At 50.1% G+C, this 15725-nt stretch overlaps 1 protein-coding gene across 1 annotated transcript in view; it reads right to left on the reverse strand.

The window, feature by feature from the left end:
- Positions 1–2380: 2380 nt before the first annotated feature.
- The window catches only part of MYBBP1A (MYB binding protein 1a), a 68121-nt gene continuing 54776 nt past the window's right edge, over positions 2381–15725 (reverse strand). Inside the window, exons 25-27 of the mRNA XM_069873919.1 lie at positions 6819–6920; positions 5757–5881; positions 2381–3001 (exon numbers count right to left, since the gene is read on the reverse strand). Of these exons, the coding sequence (XP_069730020.1) occupies positions 2509–3001; positions 5757–5881; positions 6819–6920 (720 nt within the window). The 3' untranslated portion in view covers positions 2381–2508. The remainder of the gene's footprint in view (positions 3002–5756; positions 5882–6818; positions 6921–15725) is intronic.

A 15725-nucleotide genomic window follows, 5' to 3' on the forward strand; every position in this document is an offset into this window, starting at 1 on the left:
CCTCAGCCTCCTCTTCTCCAGGCTAAACACCCCCAGCTCTCTCAGCCGCTCCTCATAAGGCCTGTTCTCCAGCCCCCTCACCAGCTTCGTTGCTCTTCTCTGGACTCGCTCCAGAGCCTCAACATCCTTCTTGTGGTGAGGGGCCCAGAACTGAACACAGGATTTGAGGAGCGGTCTCACCAGTGCCGAGTCCAGAGGGAGAAGAACCTCCCTGGCCCTGCTGGCCACGCCGTTTCTGATCCAAGCCAAGATGCCATTGGCCTTCTTGGCCACCTGGGCCACTGCTGGCTCATGTTCAGCTCCTCTTCAGAAGAGCTCCTCTTCACACACTGAGGGACCTGGCACCCTTGCAGAGCTTCCCTTCACCTCCTGTCCCAAGTTGTGCCACCTCCAGATGGGTGCAGCTCTGCTCCACCTACCTCTCATCTCCAGGACAGACCTGGGCTGCATCCCCCAAGGCAATGACAAAGCACCTCTCAGTTCTGCCTCCTCCAGTGCCAGATGAAGCCAGCTGTGAAGGCAGGAGGCAAAAGACAAGGAAAGAAAGGACATTCTCTGCTGAGCCCGGCCAGCGGGTGGCCACAGCGACTCCAGCCCTTGCCTGCTGCCAAGAGGAGCCAGCACGCTCCCTGGGATGCGCAGCAGACCGAGCAGGATCACTGCACCTACCCAGGGCTCTGCAATCGAATGTGTTTGTGTCACCACCAGCAGCTGCCTCCCAGAGAGTTTTATGCCAATTGAGACAAGATTAATTACAAAGACAGTTAAATAGCCATGGGCAGACACAGCCTCTTGCAGTTCTTCTAAAAGCAACACGACATCCCTGATGCCCTTATCTATGTCTAGTGGTACAGACCCACCTGTGGGATGAGAAGCTGAAGGCGCAGCCCTGTTCCAGGGCCCTTTGAGAGCGGAAGGCACAGCAGGAACAGCCCTGCTCCAGGGCCCTTCCCTCTGCCAGCACCTGCCTACTTCTGACAGGAGCCAGCACCAAACTCCTCTGCAGGAGGAAGGAGCTCCTGGGCCTTCACGGGGACCACTCCCTCGGATCATAGAATCATATAATCACCAGGTTGGAAGAGACCCACCAGATCATTGAGTCCAACCATTTCTATCAAACACTAAACCATGTCCCTCAGCAACTAAACCATGCCCCATGCCATGCTGGGACAGGAATCGGGGCCAGCCACCTACCCACACCTTCCAGCCTCCATAAGCAAGGTGGTCAGCAGGCTGGGATGGGGAAAGAAGGAAGGAGGTTTTAGAGGCAACTACAACATGAGTAGCGTTTCAAACACTGAGACTCACCTTTTCACCAGAACCAGGTATCCAACACATCGGAGAATCTGGTCCAAAGGGGTGATGGCACTCACAGAACAGTGGGGTTGGAAGTGACCTCTGGGGCTCATCCAGTCCAGCACCCTGCTACAGCAGACTGCACAGGAACATATCCAGGCAGCTTTGAATGTCTCCGGAGAAGGAGATTCCACAGCCTCCCTGGGCAGCCTGTTGTAGCGCTCTGTCACCCTCACAGGAAAGCTTTTCCTTATGTTAAGATGAAACTTCCTCTGCTCCAGTTTGTGCCCATTGCCCCTTGTCCTGCCACCGGGCACCACTGAACAGAGTCTGGCCACATCCTCCTGAAACCCACCCCTTAGATATTCCTAAGCATTGATGAGGTCACCTCTCCATCTTCTCTTCTCCAGGCTAAGCAGACCCAGGCCTCTCAGCCTCACCCCACAGGAGAGATTCTGGCCTTCAGGAGCCTGGAGGAAAGCAGACACAATTTCAAGCAGTCACATTCACAGCCTGTTGTCAGCCTGCTGCTAACAGGTTCCTTGCGTGGCTGCACAGAGCTGCTGGCCTGGCAAACCAGCAAATCAATCGACCCTTTCCATTGTTTCACTGCTTTATCGATGTCCCTGGTGCAACCACAGGGGCCATCGCCCTCCTGCACCCAGCAGCAAAAAGGCAAGAAAGCCGGATCCTGGTAGTTACCAATGACACTCGAGCGGCCAAATTGGATTTATCTGACCCTGTAATATGCATGAGGATTTAACTCCAGGCTTTTAAAAGAGTTGGCATCTCCCAGACTGGAAAAACTGTGAGTACTGTGTGGCCTAAGCAGGACAGAAATGTGCCTGTAGGGGTTACCTGAGAACCTCTCACAGGGCTTGACCACACGACTCGGCAGTGCCAGCACAACTACCACAACCACCCAGAAATCGAAACAAGCTTCTCGCTTCTGCCTTGGGAAATCACAGAGACACAAGTTTGTGCTCCCAAGCACAGGCTGTTCAGCGCTGCCAGAGAAGGGACAGTGACCTCCTGATGCTCCCTGTGCTCAAGGTGAACTCTCCACACAATACAGACCCGCAGCTTTAGGGCTCAGCATCATGGAAGGTTTATTTAAAGTTAGGGAGGACATAAAAACTATAGTTATAAAAGATATTAAAACAGTCCTCTGAGCCACACTAGCTATGCAAGGCCTGGGCAAGTCCACAGAATTTACTCCTGCAGCGCTGGAGTTTTCTTCTCTTTTCTTTTCTTCTTGGCTTTGCCCTGCTTCTGCTGGGTCTCCTGGCTGCCACTTCCCTTGGTTTTCTTTGCAGCTGGACCTGGCTCAGCTTCATTGCCTACATCACGTTTTCTTTTTCTGTTTTTCTTCTTCTTCTTGGCAGCCACGGCATCTCCTCCATTAACAGCTTCTGTCCCAGTCTCAGCCTTTGCCACTCCGTTCTCCTTGATCCCTTTGTTCTGTTTCTTGTGTTTGCTGCTACCAGGCACAAGGCCTTTCTTCTGCTTGGGGGTTTCTGTTCCTAGCTCCTCTGGGGCTGCTGGTTCTCCATCTTCAGTAGCTTCTGATGTTACCCCATTCTCCTGGATGCCTTTCTTGCGATTCTTGCGTTTCTTGGTCTCTGGTAGGAAGCCTTTCTTCTTCCGCTTAAGGGACTCTGCTTCCTGCACTGGCTTATTGGCTGTCTTCTCTTTCTTGGGCTTCCTGCAGAGAGAACACAAAAAATATAGAGCAACTTAGTTTACAACCAGGGAGCAGGGGGATCCATGCTGCCCACAAACAGGCAGAAACACAAACAGGTGCAGGAAACACAATCACGCTGCAAGGCTGAGCTCTATCCCTGGAGGAGGACCTCAGCCTGCATGGGGACTGGTTAAATAAGCAGTGGGAGCTGGACCAGAACTCAAGAAGGCACTCGGAGACTTGAAGAATCTCCAACCCACAGACCAGATAACACTATACTTACCACCCTCTAGCACGCTCTGTGGCCCCGTGAAGGCTGAGACATTGCCTGTCTGCCCAAGGTGACAACCCCAGCAAGGCCTTCCCTGTGCTAACAATACCAAGAGCTCTTTCATTGAATCATAGAAACACCAGGTTGGAAAAGACCCACAGGATCATCGAGTCCAACCATTCCCATCAGTCACTAAACCATGTCCCTCAGCACCTCATCCATCCGCCCCTTAAACACCTCTGGGGAAGGTGACTCAACCCCCTCCCTGGGCAGCCTCTGCCAGTGCCCAAGGACCCTTTCTGTGAAAAATTTTTTTCCTAATGTTCAGCCTGAACCTCCCCTGGTGGAACTTGAGGCCATTCCCTCTCGTCCTGTCCCCTGTCCCTTGGGAGAAGAGCCCAGTTCCCTCCTCTCCACAACCTCCTTTCAGGGAGTTGGAGAGAGCAATGAGGTCTCCCCTCAGCCTCCTCTTCTCCAGGCTAAACACCCCCAGCTCTCTCAGCCGTTCCTCATCAGGCCTGTTCTCCAGACCCCTCACCAGCTTTGTTGCTCTTCTCTGGACTCGCTCCAGAGCCTCAACATCCTTCTTGTGGTGAGGGGCCCAGAACTGAACACAGGCTTCGAGGAGCGGTCTCCCCAGTGCCGAGTACAGAGGGAGAAGAACCTCCCTGGACCTGCTGGTCACGCCGTTTCTGATCCAAGCCAAGATGCCATTGGCCTTCTTGGCCACCTGGACCACTGCTGGCTCATGTTCAGTCGCTGTCAACCAACGCCCCCAGGTCCTTCTCCTCCAGGCAGCTTTCCAGCCAGACTTCTCCTAGTCTGTAACTGCTCAGGGTTGTTGTGCCCCAAGTGCAGGACCCGGCATTTGGCCTTGTTAAACCTCATCCCATTGGTCTCAGCCCAGCGGTCCAGCCTGTTCAGATCCCTCTGGAGCCTCCCTACCCTCCAGCAGATCCACAATTTGAGCCACCAGAACCCCAAGAGACCATTCCAGTCCCATCTGGGCAGTCTTTGTATATATGCGAGACAGCCACAGCTGCTGCTGGGCTCCAACAGAGTCTGTCAGCAGCTTCACCACCTCCCAGTCTGCTCTGCACCAGCTCAGTCCCCAGAGAGGACACCTGAAAAGAAACCAGGCTTGAATTCTGTGACCTGGTTTTCAACATGAAGTTTTCAGAGAGTTTTTCAAGCAGCATCTCTTCGCGGCGGAAAAACGCTATTCTGACAGCCCGATGCTCGCGCTTGCCTCTCAGCACCTCGCCCAGGATCCCATGCAAACAAACCTGTGCTGCTGCAGGCTTGTTCCAGCTCACCTGCACAAAGATCTCTGTGTGATGCAGCAAGATGGCACCGACAGGGACATCAGGCTGCATGGCAAACCCCGACCCCTTCCTCAGACAGTGCGCATAAGCTCAGCGCTTCCTACCTTAACAGTCCCCCTCTAGCCACAGTCCCCACTAGCTCCTAAACCAGGTTTTATCTTCATGCCAGCCCTGGCATTACGATGCCAAGGGACCTGCGTGAGCCTAGGGCTGTGTCAAGCCACTGTGCCCCTCAAGCCTGTCCAGGCTTTAGAAGGGGCCACAGCAACAGCCTCAGCTGCCTTGTAGGAGCCCTCCCTGCCTACGAGTCCTCTCACAGGGAGCCACATGCAAGTGTTTCCCTCAGAGCCTCCTGCTGGGCTGCAATACCACACACCGAGCCACCCACATGCTGGGACTGCAGCTCCCAGTCATGAGTGGAGGACCCAGCATTCCCTCATGCTGCTTGTCTCTCTAAATACTGCCAGCAGGAAGGGGAAGCAAGCTATTGGAGGAAAAGATCCTACTTCTTTTTTTTTCTTTCCCCTGAAGCAAAAGTCAAATCCAGCTGCCATTTAAAACAGGAGCATTAAAAAAAAAACCCTCAATGCTCCCTGGCTTTCAGAGCTGCAACACATCCACTCAAAGCATCAGGCTGGGGATCCAGACTCCAAGGAGCCCAAAAAAATCACTGGAGAGGATTGAAGGTCCTGGCACTTAGTGACTGGTATCCAGCCACTCCCCAGGAGAGCTACTCACTCCCTCCAGCTTCACATTTGCAGAATCAATCCCCAGTGATGTGGTAGGAGCTTAGTGACTCATCTTCACCTAGAAATTCCTCTGCAACTTTGTCAATGGCTCTTAAACCAGGCCACCACTTGTGATGATTGAAAGCGGGCAGTGTATCCTTGGATGATCAGCTGGCAAGACGTGACCAGGTATCAGACATGTCATACAATTGTTTGGCATCAAGAATCAATCCCAAGCATGTAAGCACTTGGAACAATGAGCCTAGCATTATTCCAAACAAGCACAGCAACAAGCATTTCAACCTCACCAACCCAGGAGCTCCGTTCAACTCAAACTCCAGCCTGAGCCTTGACTTCCTTTCTCTTCCTACTTCCCCACATCAATTAAGACAAGCAGGACAGGCAGTTGTCCCCCAGGCAAGCCGAGAAGCCAGAGTGCCAAGCATACATACGTATAATTGAGCCAGCGCATGACGTTCCAGTAGAGAGAGTCGAGACGCGCCGAATTCCCAATGCCCTCTGCCTGGTTCAGAGCTACCAGCACTTTGTCCAGCTCTGTCAAATTCACACGTAGCTTCTGCAAGAGGCAAGTACAGAAAATCAGCAGAGTGAACGCAGAAGGGGCCCTCATAGCAATGGCGCAGAAAAGGGTCTGGAAGGTCTTTTGGTCTTCTTTCCTCTTCAGTCCATGGCTGGGAGCAGGGAGAAGAAGACACATGACTATGTACCTATCTAAAAGAAAAGCAGCATCCTTTTCAGTCTGGTTTCCAAAGAACACAATCATGGTACCTCTGGCTGCGTCCTCCGTAACCCACTGGATAATTTCAGTAAAACCAGACAGAAAGGGGTGTCTCAAAGGTTAATTCAGATCCTAGCAAATAATCTCTCTCTCTCCTCCACCTACTTTCCTATTAGGTCTTCACAAAGAATCAAGCTGTGGTGTGAGCTCAGTGCTTGTCAGTAGGAAATCTGGCTTCAGCAATTCTGCTGCTTGTGGTATTTTGCTCCACTAAATAAGGCCATGTTGAAGATTTATTTTGTCACCTAGAGAAAATCTTCTCATGATCAAAACCAGTCACTTTTCATTAGGGAAAACAAAGCTCCAGAACAAAGCTCCTGAGTAAGTGTTAAGTTTCTGGAAACTAAAATCTCTGGAGTTCAGTGTAGAGGGCAATGCAATCATCTGGGACAAAATCTGGCTCACCCTCACCCACCCCAGGCTGTGTTGCTGCTGATAAGAAAGAAGATGCCACATGCATTTGCAGAACAGTGCACAAATCCTTCAACAAGCTCTAGGAGATGAGCTCACAAGGGCTATGGATCACTCCTTAAGACACGAGGGCTTTTCTGTCCTCAAATCCAGCTAGGCATTCCCTCCAGGGGTACCACCAGTAAGAAACGAGGTGGGATGTAGCGATGGAACAGTCTCAAAGTAAAAGCCAAGCATGACATTTAAAAGAGGCCTTGGTGATGTTCAGAACAGCCATTTGTCACATGTTGGGTCACACACTCACCTGCTCTGTTGCAGTTTTGAGTAGGATGTTCAACAGCTCCAAGTTCTTGGCAACTTTCTCCTTGTCAGCCTTCAGGATACGCTTGTCAACCGCTTTCAAACTCTGCAGATTAAATGGAGAGATGGAGAAGGAATACACATTAAACCGGGAAGCAAATGACTTCTCAGGAAAAGGCAGAAAATTAGTCATGATTGGTTGGATTAACCAGCCACCAAAGTAAGCCTGGAACACGAACCCCACCAAATTCTGGGAATGCTCAGGAGGGCACGTGGTGGAAGCTGCTGATGCTCAGGTTCATTAAGAAACAACAGGACAAACTAAGAACAAGCACACTGCAAAGGCAAAACCTGGCTGCTCTCCCAAATTTCTGTGTTAAAGCAAAACTGGAGACACGTTGCTGCCTCCTGGAGAAAAAGGGGAAAGACAATATCTGTTCCTACCCTGGAAAGGCCAGGAGGCTGCCAGACAACAGAGTCACCTGAGGGACAACAGCTACTCAGCTGCAGAAGCTGGGATTTACAAGTAAAACAGTAATGAAAAAGTCCATTAACAGTTACGCCTCGGAAATCCCAGTGGCCAGTGCTGGAACAGGGCTTGTCAATCAGGCTTAAATTCACTGAACTGACCGAAAGAAAAATCTCATCTCTTTGTGTTCCCTTTATGGGCTGCAGGGTTTCTGAGACACTGAAAGGTCTGGCTTAGAGGAAAATCATTCCAACGATAGGTCAAATGAAAGCCAGAGTTATTTACAAGTGGAGAAGGGCAGAAAATAGCCATAAAAAGGCAGCTGGATCAAAGAGGCGGCTCAGGGGCACTGATCTCTGCCTGCAGCTGGGCCTCGCAGCGCTGCTTACATGGTTGCTTTCTTCCCCAATTTATTTCTGTGCAGATGCACACATCACAGCAAGCCCCTCAGCTTGCATGGATTACACTCATGTGAGATAGGATTTGCAGGCACAATCTTATTGCAGACAGCAGCATGCCTCATCGCAGCCTGTTTCTCTGGAGGAGGCTGCACTTAGAATCATAGAATCATTAAGGCTGGAAAAGCCCTCTCAGCTCATCCAGTCCAACCATCAGTCCAACCCCACGGTGCCTGCTAAACCATGTGCTGAAGTGCCACAGCCATTTTTTTAACCCCTCCAGGGATGGAAATCCCACCACTGCCCTCAGCAGCCTCTGCCAGGGCTTCACCACTTTTTAGTAAAGACATTTTTCCTAGTATCCAACCTAAATCTCCCCTGTAACAACTTGAGGCCATTCCCTCTCATCCTATTGCTTGTTATTTGAGAAAAATGACCAGCACCCACTTCACCACAACCTCCTTTCCAGAAGCTGCAGAGAGCGATGAGGTCTCCCCTCAACCTCCTCTTCCCCAGGCTAAACAACCTCAGGTCCCTCAGCTTCTCCCAGAACCCCTGGGCTCCCCCTCAGCCCTGTTCCCTTCTCCAGCAACTCAACGTCATTCTCAAGGGGCCCAAAACTGAACAAGGTGTGAATATAGGTGACAATCCCTTCCCTGCTCCTGCTAGCCACACCACGGCTGATCCAAGCCAGGATGGTGCTGGCCTTCTTGGCCAGCCAGGCACACTGTGGCCAAGCCTGCCTTTTCTTGGCATTCAAACGTGTCAACCCAGGCAACGGGCAAGGTCCACCCCAGCCTCAGCAACCTCAGAACCCAAGGCAACACGCACGGCTGAGAAGTCACTGCACCAAATTGTACTCAGCCCAGACATGGAGGTCACAGTTCTCCGAGAGACGCAACCTCCTCCATCAGACCACCTATAGCTTTCGTTCCATCCAGACGGAACACAATTTTAAGGTCTCCAAGCAAACTTTTCTCCATTTATATGAGCATATTGTTTAGCCTGGAGAAGAGGAGGCTGCAGGGAGACCTCACTGCTCTCTCCAACTCCCTGAAAGGAGGTTGTGAAGACGAGGGAGCTGGGCTCTTCTCCCAAGTGACAGGGGACAGGACGAGAGGGAATGGCCTCAAGTTCCACCAGGGGAGGTTTTGGCTGGACATTAGGACAAAATTTTTTCACAGAAAGGGTCATTGGGCACTAGAACAGGCTGCTCAGGGAGGGGGTTGAGTCCCCTTCCCTGGAGGGGTTTAAAAGACAGGTGGACGAGGCGCTGAGGGGAATGGTTGGACTCAATGATCCAGTGGGTCTCTTCCAACTTGGTGATTCTATGATTCTATGATAAAGCTGACAAATAAAGTAAAAATTCTCAGAGACACAGAAGTAAGAAATTTATCCCCCAAAGCAAGCTCTTTTTTCACAACAGAAAAACAACGATGGCCAGCAAGAATGTAAGGAAAACTTTCAGCAGAAAAAGAGGGGAGACCAGACAACAGATCTGCAGGAACAGCAGCCTTCAAGCAGAAGTATTTGCTGTCTGTACAAGCTCCACACTCTGCGAGTATCTTTTATAGTAATAAAGATATAGTAATTTCCTCACAGGGATGGTCCACTCCAGCCCTGTATTACAGAGCCACCAGGTTCTGCAAGCTGGAATTCATGCCGCAACTTCATCTGCCTATCAATAACTTGCTAATTACTCTCTCCTGATACAGATAGATGCGCTGCAACTCTATTCCAGAGCTGTCATAAACCTACAAGGTCACACAATTCAATAGCTCCAAAGTCTCCCAGGTAAAACAAGAAGCGATATAGATAGTGTGTGATTAAAATCCTCAAAAGTCTCTTCAAATGTAGGATATCACACCCCACGGGCCACGCACACTCCATTTATTAGGCTTACCACAATAAATAATAATGATAATAATAATAATCAAATCCATTTTGAAAACAAAACAGCTCAATTTGCATAAAAATTTTCTTTGCAATTTGAAGAACGAGATATTGGCAGGCTAACAGCCGTTACCTGTGCTTAAAGAAGCTTTCAGAGAGGCTATTAAGTTGAGATCCCTATTTTGCTAAGTTGTCTGCAAGTTCACAGTGAGAGAAAATCAGTATGGATTGTCAGCTCTTCAGGACAATAGGAATCAGGGCAGGGCTGTGAGAAGGAGCCATAGCGAAGATGACCGTAATTTCATCTTTTTTAATATACAAACATTTTGGAATTAAGAGGTGTTAGAAATAAATTGCATTTTCTCTTCACTGTAGATGTAGGTGACTGCATTTAAATCACGTTGATTGACTCAGTTCTTGCTGCCACCCCTACCTCCCAGAATTGCCCTGATGCTTTGTAAAGCTTGAAACCAACCCTGCTGCAGTGAACAGAGAAGACACGCAGCTCTGAACAACACCTGCGGGGCTGCTTTTCAGACGTCTGCAAGCAGTTTTGAGAGCAGTTTTCAGGTGCTTGGGAAATTGGGATTCACAACTTGTTTAGGATGCCCAACCAAATCTATGCAGACCTGCAGAACGACAAGGGTGGCTCACCCAGGTGGAGATGGAAGATATCACTGGTCTAGTGACGTCATCAGACTCAGGATCTATGTTAAAAGCAGTGTTTTGCATGAGTCTAGAAATACAAGCACAGCTCCACCAGCACAAATAGCCAGAAGCAATCCAGTACGATTTAGGTGCTCTGCAAACAAATAGCCCCCTACTGAAATGGATGCTCTCAGAGACAGGATGGAACAATGAAGAGATTGAGGGGGGGTGGAGAAGCCAAAGGAGCAGCAGATTAATTCCTACAGAATGCACAAATTTCTCTGGTCCAGAAGCAGAATGGATTGGCTTCAAGGAATCTGGATTCAGTAACATCTTCATAGAATCACAGAACCACCAGGTTGGAAGAGACCCACCAGATCATCGAGTCCAACCATTCTCATCAATCACTAAACCATGTCCCTCGGCACCTCGTCCACCCGTCCCTTAAACACCTCCAGGGAAGGTGACTCTTACTATTACTCTGGATTCAGTAACATCTTACTCAATACATGTTTTCCCCTTTCCCTTCTGCTACAAAAGATGTAAAAGAAACTTACTCTTAAGAGCACAAAACCACCGGCACCTCTGTACGTGGCACGGTTGAGATAGCCAAGCCTCCTTAAAGACTTCAGTCCAACTCCTGCTCAGCTCAGGGTCACTTATTATCCCAATCTCATCCCCTCTGCTCCAGTACCTCCCCAAGAGGCAGTACGTGAGATGGTACCTTCTTATTCCCATCCTCCTGCGGCAGGGAGTGTACACGGTGCAGCGTTTGCTTCAGTGGTGTTTGTCTTAGCATGCAACATCAATCCTACTAGTGCTGCACTCTGGTTAAATGAAATAAGCTGAAAGAAGCTGACTTCAGGCTGGGGCTGCTGGCAAGCCTTGGGCAACTGTTCCCAGAGAACAAAACCCTAAGTCTTTTCAATGGGAACTGGGTCCAAACCTCAAAAGCAGCTTCCCCAAGTATTTGTCATAAATTCTTACTACGTAAGGCACTGACCGCTGTCTGTACGTTACAGGTTTGCACAGCAGACTGCTTTGGTCTGCTCCCTCGCTCAGCCACCTGAAAGATGCAATTAGCGCTGCCACCTCAATTGCGTAGGTCAAGAATTCTACAAGCCTACTGCAATTTAATTTGGGAAATGCATAAAATACAATCATAAAATTAAAGCAAAAGCTATTCCGTAACAGATGGCAAACTGCAACGCATGGCAAAGACACCTCAAAAAGAGAAGCAGTATTTCAGGCATCTGCAGCATCCTTAGCAGACCCTCAAACCCCAATTAGATCGCAAAAGATCTGCACAAGGCTGCCAAGTAACTCCATTTTACATAGCAAGGCTGAGGCCCAAAGCAGCAGTTTTGCTTCCAGCTATGCTAGAGGTCAGTGTTGGAGTGAAGTGAGACCCAGAAGAACTTGTTACACCACCTCTTCTGTGATCCTCTGCCCTGTGCTGTTGAGAAGGCACCCAACTCTCCCTCCTCTGCCCTCTGAAAGCATTACCAAACCAAAGCCTCACGTAACTCAATACTAAAAGCAGCGAGACCACGTGGTTTATAATCAACAGCCACACTTGCATCGCTTGCTGATGATGGTGTTTTTCTCCTGTTTTCTGCTTTTCTTACTCTGCTCCTTCAGTAACAGCCAGTTCCACTGTACAGGGAGTCTCGGTTCCAGTTACAGCTCAGTCTACCTGTGGTGGTTAATCACGCCTGCGTATCTGAGCTGTCAGCAGATCTGGGCAGGTCATTTTCAGAAGGAAAAAATACAGAGGCAGTTTCCACAGCCGAAACTCCCATCTCATCTCAAGCCAATGCAGCAATGCAGTTCCTGCCTCGCCCTACATGGCTTCAGCTGGCAGAGAGTTTTCTCTTGTTATGCCAAACACTGCTTCCAAAAGCCTCTGGCTGTTTCTGGTAGATGACACCGCTAGATCCAAAGTTCTCTGCTTCCAGAATTTCTACAACCAGAACAGCACAGCCGCAGCATCCTATCAGTCAGTGCTATTTCTTACATTCCTAATTCCTATATAACACATGGGGGTATCCCAGCCACTGCAGGATCCAACCTTCATTCCACCTCTCATTGCACTTCACTGCATTCCTTCATCTTCACACAAAGGATAAACCAAGCTTGGTTTAGCACACAGGCAGTGAATACCTGCAGTAATTCAGTCACACAAGCAGGGCAGCAGCTGGCAGCCAGTTAACCAGCTCCATCCCTCAGCTTCCCAGGTAGGATTTTAGTCTAAGCCACACTGAAACCTGCAATACAGCAAAAAGTGGTGCATGTGCATCAAGAGCCAAAGGCAGCATCCCAGCTGCTGCCCAGCTTCCCCTGCAGGCTCTTAGAGGGAGCCAGGCAATGCTTCTGAAAGCCTCACATCACAGGCACCTTGCAATCCCAGCCTGTCCTCACCTCTTCCCTCTCACAGGTACCACAGCAGGGCAGCCACGCAGCCCAGAGTTACAAGACACAGCAGTAACTCAAAAGCACAGAGGAGTATTCTGCTACCAAGAGACGAGCACATTTCCAAGCTGGAAGTTTGAGCACCATTTAATATTTATGCATTCCCAGCATGTCCTGCAGCCTATTTCATTGTTCCAAACAAACAGCCCTTCCCCTCCGTGGGATCAGCCTGACAGATCCATCACTGCTCCATGAGGTGGAGAAGCTGGGCCAACCTGCATTCTTTCCGCACGCTGTGCTGCCTCCAACCTTCTCTCTCCTCCCCCATAACAGATTTGATGCTGATGGATAAATGTGCAGATTCGTGGCAGAATACGTTGCCAAGTGTCTTCTGCAAAACACATCCCTCCACCCACCTAGCACAACCTTATGCCCCTGGCACAGCCCAGGGCCATGAAGGTAAACTCTCTCGTCCAGCAAAATTTCCACCTTCCTGCACGTCCACAGGCACAACGGCAAAGCGCTGAAGAGATCTGATCTCAGGAGTCACACTGACTGCTTTGCCACAGCTCCACGCTGTATTCTAGGTCCCAGAACAAAGATACAACTTGGTATTTTGCTTCTGGCTCAGGTCCTTGTGGCGGAGTCTGGAGACCTACAAGCACATGGCCATCACCTGAGCCAAAGTAGAAGACTTCATTGAATCATGAATGGTTTGGTTTGGAAGGGACCTCAAAGCCCATCCAAGTTCCACTCCCCTGCCATGGGCAGTGACATCTCCCACTGATCAGGGGCTCCAAGCCCCATCCAACCTGGCCTGGGATGGGGCAGCCACCACTGCTCTGGGAAACCTGGGTCAGGGCCTCCCCACCCTCACAGCAAAACATTTCTCCCTACGATCTCACCTCAATCTCCCCTCTTTACAGCTCAAAACTATTCCAACCCATCCTCTCCCTGCCCTCCCTGATCCAGAGCCCCTCCCCAGCTTTCCTGGAGCCCCTTTCAGCCCTGGAAGCTGCTCTAAGGTCTCCCCGCAGCCTTCTCTTCTCCAGGCTGAACAACCCCAACTCTCTCAGCCTGGCCTCATATAGGAGGTTCTCCAGCCCTTGGATCATCTCCGTGGCCTCCTCTGGACTCGCTCCAGCGGCTCCGTGTCCCTCCTGTGCAGAAGGCTCCAGAACTGAACACAGGGCTCCAGGTGAGGCCTCACAAGAGCGGAGCAGAGGGGAGGAATCCCCTCCCTCACCTGCTGGTCACACCTTTTCTGACGCAGCCCCTGCCAACATACAGGTAAGATGAGAGTTTCGGGAAGGGCACAGCCTCCCTCTGATATTTAGAGGCTAATAACAAACTGACAACCAAATGAAGTATTTCAGCATTCTGTACGCTCACAGCTCCTGTTATTATCTGACGATGTAAGTGCACTCCCCTCACCTGTAATTACACTCACATTTCTCCTGAGAGGTACGAGGTAAGCCAGCTTCATTCCCTCCATTTACAGAGGCTCAGAGAGGCCAAGTAACATGACTGAGTCACAAAGACCATGACAGGGCCAGGAATCAACTCAAGAGTTCCCAAAAGCAAGACACGTCACTCCCAACACCTGCCTTTTGTGATAATGTTCACTGTACATCAGAAGATCCCAAGCTAGAATGTCAGGCTAAGTAACTGAAGAGAAAGAAGGGAAGAGGGGAAGCTCCAGCTTCCATCAATCCACAGAGCAAGATCCATTTCCATAGAATCACAGAATGTCCTGAGTTGGAAGGGACCAACAAGGATCATCAAGTCCCACTGCACAGGAATGTCCCTGCACAGGACACCCCAACATTCACACTGTGGGGCTGAGGGCCTTGGCCAAATGCTTCTGGAATGTTGTCAGCCTTGGTGCCGTGACTGCTTCCCTGGGAGCTGTTCCAGGGCTCCACCACCCTCTGGGGGAAGAACCTTCTCCTCATGTCCAATCTAACCCTCCCCTGGCACAGCTCCCTGCCATTCCCTCGGCTCCTCTCCTTGGTCCTCAGAGAGAAGAGCTCAGCGCCTGCTCCTCCTCCTCCCCGTGTGAGGAACCTGCAGAGCACGATGAGGTCTCCCCTCAGTCTCCTCTTCTTCAGAATGAACAGACCAAGCGACTTCAGTTGCTTCTCACACAGCTTCCTCTCTAAACCCTTCACCACCTCCTCTCAATGCTCTCCAGCAGCTTCGGACCCCTTTTATCCTGTGTCACTCAGAACTGCCCCCAGTGCTCAAGGTGGGGCTGCCCCAGAGCAGGGCAATCCCCTCCCTGGCCTGGCTGGCGATGCCGTGCTGGATGCACCCGCGACACGGTTTATTTTGGCTGTTCTTAGAGGGAGGAGCCCAAAAATCCCGAAGCCATTCTCACAGAAATGTCAATGCTTTCCCAAGTTTAAAGATCTGATTTTTTTTTCCCATAGACCATATGAAAATGCAGCAGGGGAAAACCATATGGGACAGCTGGGGGAATGGAGGAGAATGAATCCTCCACAGACACATCCAGTGCTCTGCAAGCACGTCAAAGCCAGCAGTTAAATCACTACTGGCCTCATTTTACAAGCTAAGAGGCTGAGAAAGGGCAATGACTTAAGAATTTATAAGGACGGACAGATAAAAGTTCAGGCAATCTGCAAGAAAAAAAATGAAGAACGGCTTTTTTAGAGATTTCATGAAGTCGCCATTAATAATTCATCTCCCTACAAATTAAGACATCTATAATCAAACGTGATGCCCTTCAGAAATGAAGGGCACGTCTGCACTGGCAGACTCTATAGGATCTCCCTCTCTCTGCTCACATTACGGGTGGCTCCAGCTTGTTATTTTAAATCCCCAGCTGAAAGACACAATCACAACTAAACCCTCTGATCATAGAATCATAGAATTGCTTGGTTGGAAAAGACCTTTGAGATCATCAAGTTCAACCGTATCTGTCCACTACTGAACCATAGCCCTGAGCACTTCATCTACCAGTCTTTTAAATCCCTGCAGAGATGGTGACTCCACCGCCTCCCTGAGCAGCCTCTGCCAGTGCCCGAGAACCCCTACAGTAAAGAAATTGTTCCTGATATCTAATCTGAAT

The sequence above is a fragment of the Phaenicophaeus curvirostris genome, chromosome 21, assembly GCF_032191515.1.
Source record: "Phaenicophaeus curvirostris isolate KB17595 chromosome 21, BPBGC_Pcur_1.0, whole genome shotgun sequence".
Lineage (NCBI taxonomy): Eukaryota > Metazoa > Chordata > Aves > Cuculiformes > Cuculidae > Phaenicophaeus > Phaenicophaeus curvirostris.